The 19,765-nt window shown below is 45.2% G+C and overlaps 1 protein-coding gene across 1 annotated transcript; it reads right to left on the bottom strand.

Moving 5' to 3' along the window:
• Nucleotides 1–2,748: 2,748 nt before the first annotated feature.
• CENPL (centromere protein L) lies at nt 2,749–19,765 on the bottom strand. Its single transcript, XM_069737832.1, has 5 exons — nt 19,638–19,765; nt 17,841–18,014; nt 15,349–15,600; nt 9,318–9,860; nt 2,749–4,192 (listed from the first exon to the last, which is right to left on the bottom strand). Exons 2-5 carry the CDS (start codon nt 18,009–18,011, stop codon nt 4,118–4,120), a joined length of 1,041 nt encoding a protein of 346 aa, XP_069593933.1. The 5' UTR covers nt 18,012–18,014; nt 19,638–19,765; the 3' UTR covers nt 2,749–4,117.

Here is a 19,765-nt window from a genome sequence, read left to right as displayed (position 1 = left end):
ACGGGTGCTCGAGTGACATGTTCGAGTCCCTGCGGCCGCATGTTTTGCAGCTGTTGGACAACCATAAAACATGTGAGGATAGCCTAACATAGGCAATGCCTGCATGCTTTATGGCTAACAGCAGCGAAACATGCAGCCGTGGGAATTAAAACATGTCCCTCGAGCACCCGCGATACTCGGTGCAAACCGAGCACCCTAGGTAAACTCGAGTAACAAGCACTCATCACTAGTAGTCCATTGTCACTCCCTTAGACAGATCTCAGACATATAAACACATAAGGAAAGATCCGTCAGTCTAGAGGAGCGGGCAGGGAGAAGCCAACGGACCTGCCTTGGACTAGTCATTCAAAAGGCTTAGTCTCCGGCCAGAGCATATTTTCTCTGAAATGCCGCAGCGATAGCTGCATAAATCTAATGTTGGGAAAACTAGTAGTATGTACAAAGTCAAACAACAACATGGCAGAATGAACTATTACATGAACGCCATAGCAGAGCATTGTACATACGTCTGCTCTATGGTGTCACAATAGTGCAACATTTTCCTTTAAAGGTCAAGTCTCACCATTAGGACCTTTAAAATAATGCAGAAAGCTTCTTGTTGACCTCATGAACCCTGGGTTTTCCTAGATTAGATAGGTAATAACTTGCTGATTGTTGGGGTCTAGATTGCTGGTACCCCAACCAATCCTGAAAATGGGGCTCTGAAATGTTCCATTTATCGTTTATTGGACTGATGGAGACCGAGTGCTTTCCTTTGCCGTCTCCAAGAGCCTCATGGAGAATAAACAGAGATGTGACGACAACTACATTAAAAAAGGGGCATTTCGTATCTGTGACAGTGATCAGCAAGTTATCACTTATCCTTGGCAAGACTGGGACAAACCCTATAAAGCACAGGGTGAGGGACGTAACTTATATTTTTATATAGAAGGTGCATGAAATGTGATGACTCCAATTATCTGCTTGTACGGTCTACACAAGCATGCATTTCATTAAGTCTTTTTACGTAGCATCTAACAAGTCTTTTTTTTTTTTTGTACATTTCGTATTTATTTGCAGCAAATATGTACAAACTTTGGATTTTCAAAAAATAAAAACAAAAAAAAACAAAAAACCTGTGTGGATGTATTATACATCGGTATAGTGAAAAGTGTTTGTAGACATAACATGCAAAGGAGAGCAACTGATGGAGGGCAGACACGGAGGACAGCAGATCTAAAGTACAGATATGGCCTCCATGTTTTAGGGTTAGGCTACTTTCACACATCAGGTTTTCGCCGTAAGGCAGGATCCGACTAATTGTTTGAAAAAATGGATCCGTTGCAAATAGTGGTAAACCTGATGCAACGGATCCGTTTTAGCTGGATTTGTTTATTTTTTCATTTAAATTAACCAAGGGATGAACTTCCTGTTCCGGGGAAAGGAGAGTGAGTGCAAGAGAGAACAAACTGGATCCGGTGGCCGGATTCGTCAGTTTCTTCTTCCGTTTCATACATTTTTGTCCGGTTCAGTCGCTCTGCGGTTTTCCACCGGACTGAAAAACCGTTCCTCTGAATATTTTCTCCGTCCGCCAGAAAAGAAATTGGGACATCAGGCACAACCCGGCGAAAATACAACTCTATGGGAAAAAACGGATCCGGCGGGGAAAAAAATAAAAGATTTTTTTTCGAAAATGCCCCGGATTGTGCCTGACGCAAAAAAACTGATGTGTGAAAGTAGCCTTACAATGCCTACAGCATCACTGCTAACTACTAAACAGAGTTCACATTTTACATCAGTAATTGTTGGTCAGAAAAATGTGAACGTTACATATTGTATCTTCTAGTTTAAGCTTACTAGTGCAAAAAAAAATATCCTGTTGTGTAAAAGTCTGCAGTTTGGACTTTCTCCTTTTTTTATATTTCATGTATTTTTCAGATTTTACTGCAGCTTGTAAAGGGTGAAACTTGAGTTGCATATCCAAGACAAATCTTTATCACCCAACATGCTGCAGATTAGAAAAAAAAAATTGCATCATGCCCTCAATTCCATGTGAATTATATTGGACACAGATGGATTGGGTAGTGGGTAGAGCCTGGTTTAAAAAGGTATTGAAATAGTAGAGTCTAATTTACCATTTGAGATTTTTTTTCTAACTATTCGACACAATGATTTTTTTAATAGAATATGGTAGACAAAACAGATACGGTTGCCTTACCAGTGCAGGACCTGAGGAGGCTGAGCATGAGTCTCTTTGGTGTCCTTAGAAAGTAAGTGGAGTGTAAATGTTGGACTTCCCCAGCCAGAAAATCTGCTGTGTATTACAGTAGCAACATGATGCATAAATGTGCATAAAACATCATGTCCCTTCAGCTGAGAATATCTGCAGCTTCAATACACGATCTCCAGCACATCAATTTATGCAAAAGTCAGACCCTCATAGCTTGCAAAACATGTCCATATGCCAAAGTTTATTGTAAGAAACCCATGTTTAATGACATGTTATATCTCAGGACAGAACAGAGAAGTTAAAAAGAAGCAGTCAGTCAGCTATTCTATGCCTTACAAAGGAGGCGATTGGATGACCGTCTGCTCCAAAACTTTTGTGCTAGCAAATAAACAAAATAAAAAAACAATACGCTAGTCTTGGCACTGCTGCTGATCAGACACTTAAAGGGGTCAATGCACTCATGTGAGGACTGGAGCCTCTTCGATGTCCTCTTTGGATTGATGCTGGGACACACCGGCAAATATTGCACTTTTAGTAGCGGTGGTAAAATGCAAGTTGCAAAAAAAGGTTTATTTAATAGACCGGACAATAGCATACATTCCTTTAATATTGTATGACAATAGTTTTAAAAAACACAAACTTAAAAGTGCTTTGTCAATTAGCAATGGATCCATGGCCAGTGTCGTAATCACAACGGTAACACATATTGAACAGATTTGGGGCTTATGTATGAAAACTGGGGCAAAGTAAAGCCAGGTTCAGACGAAAATTTTAAAAATTGCCTTTTTTTGTAAAAAATTAAAATAAATACAATATTTCATCTGTATTCTAATCAACTTTTTTACACTAACAATGATAAGAGGTCAAATGCATTTTACCAATTTAAAGCCTCTTGTTCAATCTTTAGGAGGGCACTGCTCCCCAGCTTCATGGCCTTCTGCTTGCCAGGGTGCTTGGTGAAAATTGATGGTTCACACGAGAGACATGGTTGAGCTGCTGGAACAAACTGAGTGCTTTCCAAAACAGATAGAGGCATCTTTGCATCGGAGGAGCACTGAGGCTGGATCCAGCGATCTGACCGGCTTCAGAGCAGCGCTTACAAGAGCTAAAGCAAACAGCTTGTAAGGGCTGCTCTCCTTGTGTAGGAAACCGTAATAAGATGTAAAATCCCACCTTTCTTGAGAACAGAGGATTGTTCATAAGATATAAATTACAATGTTGCTTGTTTTATTTACTTTACAAGCACTTAAAAAAAAACAAACCCATTTTAGATCCATTATAATTGAGGTTTTCAGTCTGCACAGGACTGCAGACTACACTAATAAAACTGGGGTGTAACCGCTGGCTGCGGGAGGCAACTGAAATTCCCATAAATAAGTCGTAGTCCAGGTTACACAGCCCCTTTAAGAGACGGCAGGAGGTGGTGACAAGACGCAGCAAATACTGCAAGGATCCATTCTTCATACGCATAAAACATAGTGGTGAGGAGGAGGAGAAAGAGGAGGAGGAGAAAAAAAGAGGAGAAAGAGGAGGAGAAAGGAAGAGGAGGAAAGAGGAGGAGGAGGAGAAAGGAAGAGGAGGAAAGAGGAGGAGGAGGAGAAAGGAAGAGGAGGAAAGAGGAGGAGAAAGGAAGAGAAAGGAAGAGGAGGAGGAGAAAGGAAGAGGAGGAGGAGAAAGGAAGAGGAGGAGGAGAAAGAGGAGGAGGAGAAAAAAAGAGGAGAAAGAGGAGGAGAAAGGAAGAGGAGGAAAGAGGAGGAGGAGAAAGGAAGAGGAGGAAAGAGGAGGAGGAGGAGAAAGGAAGAGGAGGAAAGAGGAGGAGGAGGAGGAGGAGAAAGGAAGAGGAGGAAAGAGGAGGAGGAAGAGGGCTCTGAATGTTGTGGATAAAGTCTCTGCTCAGAGTCCGCCAGTTTAATACTGGATGTTATTCATTGCCAGCTCGGTGATAAATCCCAGCACTCGTACAAGGAAATCCTTACTGAGGAACTAGGGAGAAAAAGAAAGAGAATTATATTGTGTGATTGAAGGAAGTACAAAAAACATTTTTTAATGTCAAGTAAAAAAAATAAAAAGTTTGAATCGGAAGAAAAAGTGGTGTCTGCCCTGCGGTCATAAGATGTGCAGTACATTGCGCCCTTTATTGCTGGCATTCACCGCTTACAGAGTGACTGCTTTGCATTACTAGGTGGGTGTCATCCACATGATCATTTTTCCCAGGCCATGAAGTATGGCAGCCGTATGTGGATTACCTTGTCAGTTGTACAAAAAGTATCTCCTTCTAAAAATAGTGAGAGACCCCGAGTCCCAGATATGTGAGGATCAATAACCGATCCATTGTGCTTCTTTCTGCAAAATGGTCTTCTAGGTAGACATTCATATGAGAAGGGTCTTGACTAAAGGTACCGTTACGCTAAGCGATGCTGCAGCGATATAGACAACGAGCCGATCGCTGGAGCGTCGCTGTTTAGGTCGCTGTAGAGACGTCAAACACGGCAACTCCAGAACGATGCAGGAGCGATCCAGTGACGTAACGGCGACTCACTTATCGTTGTTGCTGGTTGTTCGCTCCATGTAAAACGTTGCTGGCGTCGTCCCTTTTGCTGTCAAACATGACGAATCACGCCGACCTGACGACCAAATAAAGTTCCGGACTTCTAGCTCCGACCAGCGATGTCACAGCGGGATCCTGATCGCTGCTGCGTGTCAAACATAAGATCGCTATCCAGGACGCTGCAACGTCACGGATCGCTATCGTTCTCGTTGTAAAGTTGCTCAGTGTGAAGGTATCTTAAGCCCCTGGCTGCCATGGCAGCCCATCGGTATATGTCATGTATGGTGGCCTTGGGACTGCCACAGGGATGGTCGCGTGACATGATGGCTCAAATCCCGTTGTGAGATTGACCACAGTGGTTCGACCACAGTGGTTCGACCATAGCGGTCAGAGCTGCAGGTGGTGACAAAACACCTTAAAAAATCCATCTCAATTGTCTTCCACGTATTTTCATGCCAAAAGGGACATAAAACTTCTATGGGGACCTTGTAAATTTAATGGCATTACAACACAGTGATCCTCAGATCTACGGCTTCATTACCTATGTAGTAATATGGCTCTTTTTAATTTGCGTATTTATCTATTTATATAAAGTATTTACAGCCTCCACATAGGTCACATATGACGAGACACTGCTTATTATACACTCGGGTGTAAGGAGACGAGTGCTAATAAGACACCGGGGCTCAATAGGTTGTCTAATAGTCCAGAACTTGCAGAAGTCTGGAATGAACAGATAAGTTTGAGTGATGATCTTCCTCCAGGAAAAGTCACATCTGAGAGAACGGCACCAACCATATTAACACACGAGCGCAGACGCAACACTGTAAATGGCCGACGATTTAAGAAAAAAAAAAAAAATGGCCTGATTGGATTCTGACCACGGCTGCCACATAGCAAAACAAAAATAGTAATACTACAATATATTATTTATAATATTAGGCTGTGATCAAATAAATAAAGGTGTATAAAAAGATGCCACACACACTACTGAGCATCATATCCTTGTCTTGAAGCATTTCCACTGAAGTCAGATCAATTTTGAGTATCATTCCAAATCCAGACCTCCATGGGATATTCATTTTGATTTACATTGATAATTGTTATGCTTTATTCTGACCACATTCCACTATGCAATGAATAAAACTATGCAACTGGAATATTTCATTCAGTGATATCTAGGATGTGGTATTATAGTGTCCCTTTACTTTTTGGAGATCTATCTATATACACTGCTCAAAAAAATAAAGGGAACACTAAAATACCACATCCTACATATCTCTGAATGAAATATTCCAGTTGCAAACTTTTATTCATTGCATAGTGGAAAGTGTTCAGAACAATAAAACATTTTATCAATGTAAATCAAAATGAATATTCCACGGAGATCTGGAGTTGGAATGATGCTCAAAATCAAAGTGGAAAATCAAATTACAGGCTGATCCAGCTTCAGTGGAAATGTCTCATGACAAGGAAAAGATGCTCAGTATTGTGTGTGGCCTCCACGTGCCTGTATGACCTCCCTTCAACGTCTGGGCATGCTCCTGATGAGGCGGCGGATGGTCTCCTGAGGGATCTCCTCCCAGACCAGGACTAAAGCATCCGCCAACTCCTGGACAGTCTGTGGTGCAAAGTGACGTTGGTGGATGGTGCGAGACATGATGTCCCACATGAGCTCAATTGGATTCAGGTCTGGGGAACGGGCGGGCCAGTCCATAGCTTCAAAGCCTTCATCTTGCAAGAACTGCTGACACTCCAGCCACATGAGGTCTGGCATTGTCCTGCATTAGGAGGAACCCAGGGCCAACCGCACCAGCATATGGTCTCACAAGGGGTCTGAGGATCTCATCTCAGTACCTAATGGTAGTCAGGCTACCTCTGGCGAGCACATGGAGGGCTGTGTGGCCCTACAAAGAAATGCCACCCCACACCATTACTGACCCACTGCCAAACCGGTCATGCTGAAGGATGTTGTAGGCAGATCTTTCGCCACGGCATCTCCAGACTCTGCTCAGTGTGAACCTGCTTTCATCTGTGAAGAGCACAGGGCAACGGTGGCGAATTAGAAAATCCTGGTGTTCTGTGGCAAATGCCAAGCATCTTGCATGGTGTTGGGCTTGAGCACAACCCCCATCTGTGGACGTCGGGCACTCAGACCATCCTCATGGAGTCGGTTTCTAACCGTCTGTGCAGACACATGCACATTTGTGGCCTGCTGGAGGTCATTTTGCAGGGCTCTGGCAGTGCTCCTCCTGTTCCTCCTTGCACAAAGGCTGAGGTAGCGGTCCTGCTGCTGGGTTGTTGCCCTCCTACGGCCCCCTCCATGTCTCCTGGTGTACTGACCTGTCTCCTGGTAGCGCCTCCAGCCTTTGGACACTACGCTGACAGACACAGCAAACCTTCTTGCCACAGCTCGCATTGATGTGCCATCCTGGATGAGCTGCACTACCTGAGCCACTTGTGTGGATTGTAGGGTCCATCTCATGCTACCACGAGTGTTAAAGCACAACCAACATTCAAAAGTGACCAAAACATCAGCCCGAAAGCATTGGTACTGAGATGTGGTCTGTGGTCCCCACCTGCAGAACCACTCCTTTATTGAGTGTGTCTTGATAATTGCCAATAATTTCCATCTGTTGTCTATTCCATTTGCACAACAGCATGTGAAATTGATTATCAAACAGTGTTGCTTCCTAAGTGGACAGTTTGATTTACTTGGAGTTATATTCTGTTTAAGTGTTCCCTTTATTTTTTTGAGCAGTGTATATAGATACATATATATATTTGTGAAGAATATGGGGAGATTTAATGGTAGCTTACAATCCGCCATCAGCATGTGTAGCTGTAACAGGACACCTGGCTCAGCAGGTTGTCCAGCCACATCAGCAAGTATCCAAGCTCTTCCAGGATGACAAACTGTGGCGCCCACACCATGTGACTGCTTCATTTAAACTTCCTCCAGCCAAGTATGATTTCATAAGGAGATTTAATGAGACTATAGAGTTATCGTAAGTCCTAGCCTCACACCGGTTACATTTTCGAGATCTCTGGAACAGGTAGGGCGCCTACGAGGTTCTCGATCCATTCCAGCACCTCGTGTTGGGGAGCTATGCAGAACAACTAGTAGAAGCCGGGTAGCGAAAGAGTGTTTGATCTCCAAGCAGGGGACCGTCTGGTTCCGATTTCACCAGAACTGCCACCCTATGACCTTCTGTTGGGAAGATTTGATCCTTCATAGGTTTTGGGAGTTTTAGATACAAACTCTCAGGTGAGAAGAATAAGGCCCATCCCAGGGGCAGAAAGGAGTGACTAACCAAGGAGTTAGATGCTTGTGGAAGGCAATGTGCCCGCTCTCTTTATCATTTTTGCTGTTCACTTCTAAAGGGGGGGTGGGGAGGGTCACGTTAAGTAACGTCCTGTAAGGAACTGGAACCAGCTGGCAGCCCCATTCGGCACAGCACACATGGTCAACCATCAAACCAGTAATTGACATGATTCATCTGCTTATATCTTTTGTACTTCACCTGTAATTTGCATATCTGCCTATTGTATATGTATAACTATTGAATATATAGCATATAGTTTAGAGTGGATTTAAGGTGATTAAATACTGTATATAATTTAACCTTGGGCTGCTCTTATCACGATCGACTAATTGACAAGATCATGTTCTAAGTTTTAACTTTACATGCTACCGGGGCTGGTTTCTGGACCGATATTATCCCATAAACATGCCTGGATAATATCTAACAAGGTGGTGGCAGTGATCTGTTTCAATGTTGCTAATGAAAGGGGCCTTTCAGGGTTGTGAGCGAGTGTGGTGCCACATCAGTGGCTGCATGGGTCAGTTTTTCTCACTGCCCGTGCCTCCCTGGGCCCTTCTGGATAGGGGGTGTGTGTAAAATCTGTGCCAAGCTGACCTTATATGTCCCCACGGGGCAATGAACGTTACGTTAGTGCAAGTGCCAAGACAATACACTGCGCGATCCCTCCGAATAGTGACGCAAGGCGAGGTGTGGGTTCATCACACACACAATATATATGATATATATATATATAATTTATGTGTGTGTGATGAACACATAGATAGATATAATATGTAAGTATTATATAATATTTAGCATCCCCCCCCCAAAAAAAAAAAAAAAAAAAGAATTAAGAAAAAAATGTGACAACATGCTGTGTGCCTGTCCTAGATTTATGGCAAATGGCAAAATCTGCATCCAAAATTTTTTGTCAACATCCTTGTATAACAAATGTATGACATATGAGCAGTACGGGGAAGTATCCCAAAACACAGTGTCTGCAAATTGAGATTCTGGTTCTGGCTTTTATCCTACGTCATGTGACAAGGCTCGTTAAAGGGTCGACTGACTGTTAGGATCGCTACTTCCTATAGGTGGCGCTAGAGTTCTAGTCCTCTTCCTCTCTGAAGAAGACACAATTCACATGAGCTGTAATTGTGCATCGTGTCCACGTAGTTTGCCAGTCCGGGATACCAGTGCTTCCTTTCTTTTACACTGTGTTTTAGAATATACACAAGAAATGGGAACCACTCACCTTCACTTTTCCTTCCCGATGTGCTGATGCCACAGATGCCGTCACCTTGACAAGATGTGTGACTGATAAGTGAATTCTAAAGTGTCTGAAGAAATGTGAACAGAGACATTGGAATAAATGTTCCACCTCCTCCAGTGTGACCTCGTCTTGTGATTTGTGAATATCGTTCCATAAAGTTTTCAAGTCCTCAGTTTTGATGCCGTAAGAAACACTCAAGTGAGGCTCCACTGGCAAAGAAAAAATGAGTTCTGTGTTCCTCATGCGCCCATGCACTTCACACCCGGTCCACATAGCTGCAAACCACGCAAGGTCCTGAGAACTGATCAGCAGTTTACCAAAGCAACAGTCAAAGTTTCTTTGGAACCAGGTCCCCACTAGAGCGGTGAGGGCCTCTGCGCCATTATACAGGAAAAGTGGCAGGCACGTAAATGTCTCTGGTATCCCCTCCAATACATCATCTTCTGCGTACGTCCCGCAAAACCAACCTGTCCACACTATCCGGTCCTGTGCGCCTGCCTGCGTGAGTGGTGGCTTAGACGAAATCTTTGGTGAGAACAAGAAAAGAGAAGAATGCAATAATATTTAACAGTTTTTTTTTTTTTTTAATCTTTGTAATTAAACATGCAAAATTAAGTTTTTTTAAAAAGATTATGCTAGGTTCACATTGCGTTTACAGCAGTCCGTTCAACACATACGGTAACGGGCCGCTGTAAACACAAGTGCCGGTCATGCAGCACGCTAGTGCAGATGGAGCATCTGCTAGCTCTATCTGCGCTAGCGGTGACGGACCCGGAAACGCTGCAGCCCGCGTCTCCGGGTCCGTCACTCAATGACGGCACATCCCTAGCACACGCCCATTGTGGGCGTGCGCTAGCGATGCGTCCGACATTGCATTCAATGGCGGTGTTGACGGACTACATTACACCACGTTTATACCGTGGTGTAACGTAGTCCGTCTAACGGACGAGATGAACGCAATGTGAACTTTTTTTTGTCGGTCGCATCTGCCATTTTCTACTCCCTCCTCCCCAGACTTCAGAATGGGCAGCGAATGTGTTGAAAAACTGCATCCGCTGTCCACGTCGTGCACAAATTTCATAACGTGCGTCGGCCCGACGCATAGCGACGGACCCGTGCCAATGCAAGTGTGAAAGAGGCCTTAATGAGCATTTAAGGAAAAAAACTACGTGGGCTCCCATGCAATTTTCTGCGCCAGAGGGGGCAATCCATGGCCCCTCTCTAGGCTATGAATATCAGCCCGCAGCTGTCTGCGTAGCCTTTACTGGCTACTAATATAGGGGGACCCCCCAAAAAAAATTACGTGGGGTCCCCCTAAATTTTATAGCCAGAAAGGCTACGCAGACAGCTGCGGGCTGATATTCATAGCCTAGAGAGGGGCCATGGATTGCCGCCCCCCCCCCCCCCCCGGCTACAAATACCAGTCCGCAGTTGCCCCAGAAATGGCGCATCTGTAAGATGCGCCAATTCCGACACTTAGCCCCTCTCTTCCCACTCCCGTGCAGTGGTGGGATATGGGGTAATAAGGGGTTAATGTCACCTTGCTATTGTGAGGTGACATTAAGCCGGGTTAATAATGGAGAGGTGTCAATAAGACGCCTATCCATCATTAATCCTAGTGTAGTGAAAGAGTTAAAAAAAATAAAGACACAGCCAGAAAAATGTATTTTAATATTGTTCATTTAGCCATACTTCAGCACCTGCAAAAAACGGAAAATAAACCGTATACTCCCTGTCCGACGCAGTCCAATTAATAACGAGTGTCCCACGACGATCTCCCCTATAGAACAGTGATATCGGGTGATGTCACTGCTCTATAGGACCCTCAGTGACACACTGACAGGAGACAATGGCTCCTGCAGTGCATCACTGAGAGGTTACTATAGTTCAGAGTCTCACTTTATGGCAATTGCTGCGTGGGAAATTTCTCACACAGCAATGCCAAAAGTGAGACTAGGGACTATTTTTTTTTACAGCGGCGGAGGAATACAGTGCAGAAGGATACCTTCCTCCCGTCATTGTATTCCTGGATCCCCTAGAGAGCGGTCGCATCAGCTGATGCTGCCGTTCTCCGATAGTCGTGGGACACTCGTGGATTTCTGCGGATCAGGGAGTATATTGGTTGTTTTGTTATTTTAATATTTTTTTTACAGATGACACTGGCTTCGGGGAACAAAGTGACAAGTGATGGTGAGTATGTACTCTATGTTATATGTACTGTATGTCTATATGTATGTAATGAATGTATGCATGTATGTGTATGTATGTGGTAGGTATGTGGTATGTATGTATGTATGTGGTATGCGTGTATGTGTGTGTTATGTGTGTATGTATGTATGTGTGTGGTATGTGTGTGTGTGTGTGTGTGTGTGTATGTATGAATGTGTGTATGTATGCAGGGCCGTATTTAGAGTTTCTGCTGCCCTAGGCACTTTTAGCGATGCCTCCCCTTGGTGAGTATGACACTATCGGCAGTGACTTTGGCAAGAATCGCTGATGTGAAAGTCGCCTTTTGCAGCAGATCCGGCAGTGTGTTTCTGCATGTGCCGCATAACAGATCAATTACGGCAACACTGCGTTTGGCCTCATTCATTCCCTATGGGATTTGCGGCACTTGCCATGATCTGGCAAATGCAGTATAAATGACCAGGGTCACCTTGCACTCAATATAAGCTGGTGCTTAGGAGGAAAAAATTGATCAATATAATAGAACAACCTCCAGCACTGCTCTGGGATTGCCGTTTGGAATCTTGTTCACTAATACAGATTGTACCCTTGATAAAGACCATTCTATGGTCGAAACGTTGGGAAAATTTTCTGTTACATCCTGTTTTCACGGCTGTGAACTCCCAGAATAAATAATAATAAAAAGTTCATCATTTATGGCAAATGCAGTACCATACCTCCCAACTTTTGAAGAAGGGAAGGAGGCATAAAGTTTGCGGTGCACTTAGTGCGCCGCGGCAAATTTTAGGCCACGCCTCTGACCACACCCATTTCACAACTAGTCACACCCATATCCACATCCCAACCACACCCATTTAGCATTGCTGATCACACTGTTTTATATACAATAATTATAAACAAAAAAAATATATGGCCACACAGTGCTCCATACTGTATAATGGCCACACACAGTTCTCCACACTGTATAATGGCCACACATGATGCTCCATAGTGTATAATGGCCATACATGATGCTCCATAGTGTATAATGACCACACATGATGCTCCATAATGTATAATGGCCACACATGATGCTCAATACTGTATAATGGCCACACATGATGCTCAATACTGTATAACGGCCACACATGATGCTACATACTGTATAATGGCCACACATGATGCTACATACTGTATAATGGCCACACATAGTGCTCAATACTGTATAACGGCCACACATGATGCTCAATACTGTATAATGGCCACACATGATGCTCAATACTGTATAATGGCCACACATGATGCTCAATACTGTATAATCGCCACACATGATGCTCCATAATGTATAATGGCCACACATGATGCTCCATACTGTATAATGGCCGCACAGTGCTCCATACTGTATAATGGCCGCACAGTGCTCCATACTGTATAACGGCCACACATGATGCTCCATACTGTACAATGGCCACTGGCCACACATGATGCTCCATACTGTATAATGGCCATTGGCCACACATGATGCTCCATACTGTATAATGGCCACATACAGTTCTCCATACTGTATAATGATCCCACATGATGTATGGAAGGATGGGTGTGCGACACATGGACGTGCAAATGTATGGAAGGATGGACGTGCAAATGTATGGAAGGATGGACGTGCAAATGTATGGAAGGATGGACGTGCAAATGTATGGAAGGATGGACGTGCAAATGTATGGAAGGATGGACGTGCAAATGTATGGAAGGATGGACGTGCAAATGTATGGAAGGATGGACGTGCAAATGTATGGAAGGATGGACGTGCAAATGTATGGAAGGATGGACGTGCAAATGTATGGAAGGATGGACGTGCAAATGTATGGAAGGATGGACGTGCAAATGTATGGAAGGATGGACGTGCAAATGTATGGAAGGATGGACGTGCAAATGTATGGAAGGATGGACGTGCAAATGTATGGAAGGATGGACGTGCAAATGTATGGAAGGATGGACGTGCAAATGTATGGAAGGATGGACGTGCAAATGTATGGAAGGATGGACGTGCAAATGTATGGAAGGATGGACGTGCAAATGTATGGAAGGATGGACGTGCGACACATGGACGTGTGAAAGTATGGAAGGATGGATGTGCGACACATGAATGTGTGAATGTATGGAAGGATGGACGTGCAAATGTATGGAAGGATGGACGTGCAAATGTATGGAAGGATGGACGTGCAAATGTATGGAAGGATGGACGTGCAAATGTATGGAAGGATGGACGTGCGACACATGGACGTGCAAATGTATGGAAGGATGGACGTGCAAATGTATGGAAGGATGGACGTGCGACACCTGGACGAGCAAATGTATGGAAGGATGGACGTGCAAATGTATGGAAGGATGGACGTGCAACACCTGGACGTGCAAATGTATGGAAGGATGGACGTGCGACACATGGACGTGCAAATGTATGGAAGGATGGACGTGCAAATGTATGGAAGGATGGACGTGCGACACATGGACGTGTGAAAGTATGGAAGGATGAGTGTGCGACACATGGATGTGTGAATGTATGGAAGGATGGGTGGGTGTGCTACACAGATGTGTGAATGTATGGAAGGATGGGTGGGTGTGCGACACAGATGTGTGAATGTAGGAAGGATGGGTGTGCGACACATGGATGTGTGAATGTATGGAAGGATGGGTGTGCGACACATGGATGTGTGAATGTATGGAAGGATGAGTGTGCGACACATGGATGTGTGAATGTATGGAAGGATGGGTGGTGTGCTACACAGATGTGTGAATGTATGGAAGGATGGGTGGGTGTGCGACACAGATGTGTGAATGTAGGAAGGATGGGTGTGCGACACATGGATGTGTGAATGTATGGAAGGATGGGTGGGTGTGCGACACATGGATGTGTGAATGTATGGAAGGATGGGTGGGTGTGCTACACAGATGTGTGAATGTATGGAAGGATGGGTGGGTGTGCGACACAGATGTGTGAATGTATGGAAGGATGGATGTGCGACACATGGATGTGTGAATGTATGGAAGGATGGGTGGGTGTGCGACACATGGATGTGTGAATGTATGGAAGGATGGGTGGGTGTGCTACACAGATGTGTGAATGTATGGAAGGATGGGTGGGTGTGCGACACAGATGTGTGAATGTATGGAAGGATGGGTGGGTGTGCGACACAGATGTGTGAATGTATGGAAGGATGGACGTGCAAATGTATGGAAGGATGGACGTGCGACACATGGACGTGTGAAAGTATGGAAGGATGGATGTGCGACACATGGACGTGTGAATGTATGGAAGGATGGGTGTGCGACACATGGATGTGTGAATGTATGGAAGGATGGGTGAATGTATGGAAGGATGGATGTGCGACACATGGATGTGTGAATGTATGGAAGGATGGGTGAATGTATGGAAGGATGGGTGAATGTATGGAAGGATGGGTGAATGTATGGAAGGATGGGTGAATGTATGGAAGGATGGGTGAATGTATGGAAGGATGGATGTGCGACACATGGATGTGTGAATGTATGCAGTGCTTAGCCGGTTTGTATTTTTGGTCTCCATGCAATATTGGCAAATAACAGGGTCGTCCAGAACAGATCACTTCTGTATGAGGAGATGAGCGGGGTCGATTATGTCGGGTCTACTTGCACTCGCCATGACACATGCAGAATTGTCCTATTCATTAGAATAAGATGTGAACCTTACCTGCTGATCGTGCACGTGTCCCAGGAGGTGCATGTAGATGTGACGTCATCGACCCCGCTCATCCCCTGCTGCAGAAGTGATCTGTGCCAGACAGCCCTTTCACGTTAGCTACAATCTCACCTGTATAAGTAATGCAAGCGGATCACTGTCCTTTCCCTTGAGTCCAGGTAAAGAGGAAAACGTGGCCTTTAGGTTCAGATCCGAGCCTAACTCAATGGCGAGACCCTTCTGTTTCTCGGCAGCTATGTAGGCAGACAGATGCCTGGAATACTCCTTCAGTCGGGTGTATGAGAACTTATACATTGGGGTCACGCTGTACAGACTCCATTGTTTTTGGGTGAGTAAAGCAGCCTTTGCCGGGTCAAGTGTCTCCTGAAATTGCAAATAATTTACACATCAGCTCTAGGTAGATCTGTAAATTGGGCAGTCCGCTTGCTTGGCTATTAGAAATGATAGTATAGGGCGGCGCAACATATGGCACCATTCTAAAGACCGTTCTAGGCCAAGAAATGGGATCAGCATCGTTCAGACGTTTATGCACTGTGCAATACGGACTCGGCCTTATTATGGATCCATATCCTTCCTGGAGAGATTGTACTATAATAATAATTTTTATTTATATAGCGCCAACATATTCCGCAGCGCTTTACAAATTATAGAGGGGACTTGTACAGACAATAGACATTACAGCATAACAGAAATACAGTTCAAAACAGATACCAGGAGGAATGAGGGCCCTTCTCGCAAGCTTACAAACTATGAGGAAAAGGGGAGACACGAGAGGTGGATGGTAACAAATGCTATAGTTATTCGGACCAGCTATAGTGTAAGGCTCGGGTGTTCATGTAAAGCTGCATGAACCAGTTAACTGCCTTAGTATGTAACAGTACAGACACAGAGGGCTAATAACTGCATAAAGTGAATGAGAACAATGTGAGGAACCTGATTATAGTGTGTTTTTTTAATTTTTTTTATTAAAATAGGCCACACAGGGATCGTTAGGTTAATGCATTGAGGCGGTAGGCCAGTCTGAACAAATGAGTTTTTAGGGCACGCTTAAAACTGTGGGGATTGGGGATTAATCGTATTAACCTAGGTAGTGCATTCCAAAGAATCGGCGCAGCACGTGTAAAGTCTTGGAGACGGGAGTGGGAGGTTCTGATTATTGAGGATGCTAACCTGAGGTCATTAGCGGAGCGGAGGGCACGGGTAGGGTGGTAGACTGAAGGCCCCGTCACACATAGCGAGATCGCTGCTGAGTCACAAGTTTTGTGACGCAACAGCGATCTCAGTAGCGATCTCGCTATGTGTGACACGTACCAGCGATCAGGCCCCTGCTGTGAGATCGCTGGTCGTGTCGGAATGGCCTGGGCCATTTTTTGATCGTTGAGGTCCCGCTGACATCGCTGAATCGGCGTGTGTGACGCCGATTCAGCGATGTCTTCGCTGGTAACCAGGGTAAACATCGGGTAACTAAGCGCAGGGCCGCGCTTAGTAACCCGATGTTTACCCTGGTTACCATCGTTAAAGTAAAAAAAAAAAAAACGCTACATACTTACCTATCGCTGTCTGTCCTCGGCGCTCTGCTTCTCTGGTCTGGCTGTGAGCGCCGGGCAGCCGGAAAGCAGAGCGGTGACGTCACCGCTCTGCTTTCCGGCCGCTGTGCTCACAGCCAGACCAGAGAAGCAGAGCACCGAGGACAGACAGCGATAGGTAAGTATGTAGCGTTTTTTTTTTACTTTAACGATGGTAACCAGGGTAAACATCGGGTTACTAAGCGCGGCCCTGCGCTTAGTTACCCGATGTTTACCCTGGTTACCGGGGACCTCGGGATCGTTGGTCGCTGGAGAGCTGTCTGTGTGACAGCTCTCCAGCGATCAAACAGCGACGCTGCAGCGATCCGGATCGTTGTCGGTATCGCTGCAGCGTCGCTATGTGTGACGGGGCCTTGAGACCAGAGAGGAGATGTAAGGTGGTGCTGAGCCATGGAGTGCTTTGTGGATGAGGGTAGTAGTTTTGTACTGGATTCTGGAGTGGATGGGTAGCCAGTGTAATGACTGGCACAGGGTAGAGGCATCGGTGTAACAGTTGGTGAGGAATATGATCCTGGCAGCAGCATTCAGGACAGATTGGAGCGGGGAAAGTTTGGTAAGAGAGAGGCCGATTAGTAGAGAGTTACAATAGTCCAGACGAGAATGAATAAGTGAAACAGTAAGAGTTTTTGCAGAGTCGAAAGTAAGAAAAGGGCGAATTCTAGAAATGTTTTTGAGATGCAGGTAAGAAGAGCGAGCCAGTGATCGAATGTGGGGGGTGAATGAAAGGTCAGAATCAAGGAGGATCCCAAGGCAGCGGGCATGTTGCTTTGGAGTAATGGTGGACCCACACACGGAGATGGCAATGTCAGGCAAAGGTAGGTTAGTAGGGGGAGAGAACACGAGGAGTTCAGTTTTTGACAGGTTTAGTTTCAGATAGAGGGAGGACATGATGTTAGAGACAGCGGTAAGACGGTACTACCTATAGCTCGGTAATGGATTCCATATGATGCTATTGGAGCTTGTCCTATGCTTGAGGTATAAGTCACTACTGTATAATGAGTAAAAAAATAAAATTACCTCTAAGGGCGTGCTCTGTGGGATTTTTCTTTTAGACAAACTTCGAAGGGCAGAGCGTCGACGTGTAGAGGCTAAACTTCCGGGAGGGTACCTGGAGCTGTGAAAATGGCTGCTCCTCCGTGACGATGACCTACTTTCCGGGGTAGACACCCCGTTCGTAGGAGTTTGCATATCCTACAAAAAAAAACATAACGCCACTTATTGTACATAACACACTGATGGCGAAGGGGATCGAGTCATCAGATTAGATGCATCAAAGAGTGCAAGTCTAATAATGATGGAGCAGTTTTTGATGGACCTATAGAAGTCAATTGTGTGGAGAGTTCGAAGAACTTGGATAAAGAATGCAAAGACTGAGCCGATAATATCCTAAGGGTGTAAAAGTGCAGTTTTTGGAAAATCGTAGTGAAGTACCAGACGCTGGTTCATCGAGTGACACATTGTAATGCAACTCAGTGTGATCAGACAGTAAATTGTGCTTAGAAGGTTCCTCCCAACCTTAAAAGTAATGACCTATCCATGTGACAGGTGATAACTGTCCAGTCAGTGGGGGTCTGCCTGCTAGGACCCTACAGACTCCAAAACCAGGATGGAGTGGTCGCCACATATGACAGAGCGATAGACAAGTGCACGCACAGCCACCACTCCGTTCAGATGGAGGATTTCAGAACCGGAGTTTGGACCCCAACTAATGTAGGAGATGGCTTTCAATAATAAGAATAACCTTTTAAAGTGACTGTAGTCACTCACCTAAGGGGACTCATTCCTTATATACCTGCATTACCGCTTAAAGGGGTTATCGGACACCGTGCAGCAGTATCGATGACTGTAAGACCCCACAAACACCAGCACAAGTGTCCTGTTCATTACAGGTGTACGATATCCATCGATCGTGCATGCCGTAGGGTCTTAATGTGTCAGCAACGCTCACCTGATGCATAAGTAACACCGGATTACCCCTTTAAGCCACTGATTGGCTGCAGCGCTCACATAAGTCACATCACCGAGCAGGTAAGTAAACACAAGACCCAGGAAGGGAAGCCTGGAGGGTTACACTGCAGGGCATGGAACAGGTCAGTGTTATCTTTATCAACTCCCATTTTATAAAGGGACTCTCCGATGAAAACAAGGTATAACCCTTCTACAGGACAGGTGAGAACTTACCGATTTGGCGGCGGTCCGACAGCCAAGACCTGCTCAGATCGGAGAGTTATCCTGGACTTAAAGTGGCTGACTAGGGAAAACAAGTTATCGCCCATCCACAGGGGGACTCGCGCTAATCGGCAACTGTCATCCAGCAGTGCAGATGCCCCCCCATCCCTCCATTCATTATCTAGGGGGCAGTCAATAAAAAAACAAGTGCAGCCCCCTAGAGAATGGAGTGATAGGCGAGCTTCTGCACTGTGCTGATCCATTGTGAAACGAGGATGAAAGTTGTCAGTTTTGCTGATTGGCGCGTCTCCTGTGGATCGGCGATGACTTGTTCTGTCTGGACAGCCCCTTTAAGTCCAGGATGACTCCTTTAAGAAAAAAATAAGTGTAAAGGTTCTCATCAGTTGCCACAGGCAATACATCTACCTTCATCTGCATTAGTTTATATAGTGGCAGAACCAAGGAGGTCAATGTAAATGCAAGAGATACAAGTCTGCAAAAAAATAAAAAAGGGAAAAACATTTTTTTAGTATTTTTTTGTGCTATTTTTAGCAGTTCCATTTGCAGCGACCTCTCTGGGAAAGACAGTGTCGCCATCACTCCTCCGTATAGGACACATGTAGTAAATGTCAGCGAGGCCCTTACGCCAGTACGGGAGGAGGCCCCGGCTCCCGCTCGCAGTGCCCGGCTCTCCTCACCACCACCTCCGCCGTCGCTGCTCACTGTACACCGGGCGCTGTGCAGACCTCCGCCTCCATTTTGGCGGTTACACT

The sequence above is a fragment of the Ranitomeya imitator genome, chromosome 8, assembly GCF_032444005.1.
Source record: "Ranitomeya imitator isolate aRanImi1 chromosome 8, aRanImi1.pri, whole genome shotgun sequence".
Taxonomy (NCBI): domain Eukaryota; kingdom Metazoa; phylum Chordata; class Amphibia; order Anura; family Dendrobatidae; genus Ranitomeya; species Ranitomeya imitator.
Note: the sequence above shows the minus strand (reverse complement) of the source record. Positions and strands in the feature narration are given on the sequence as shown.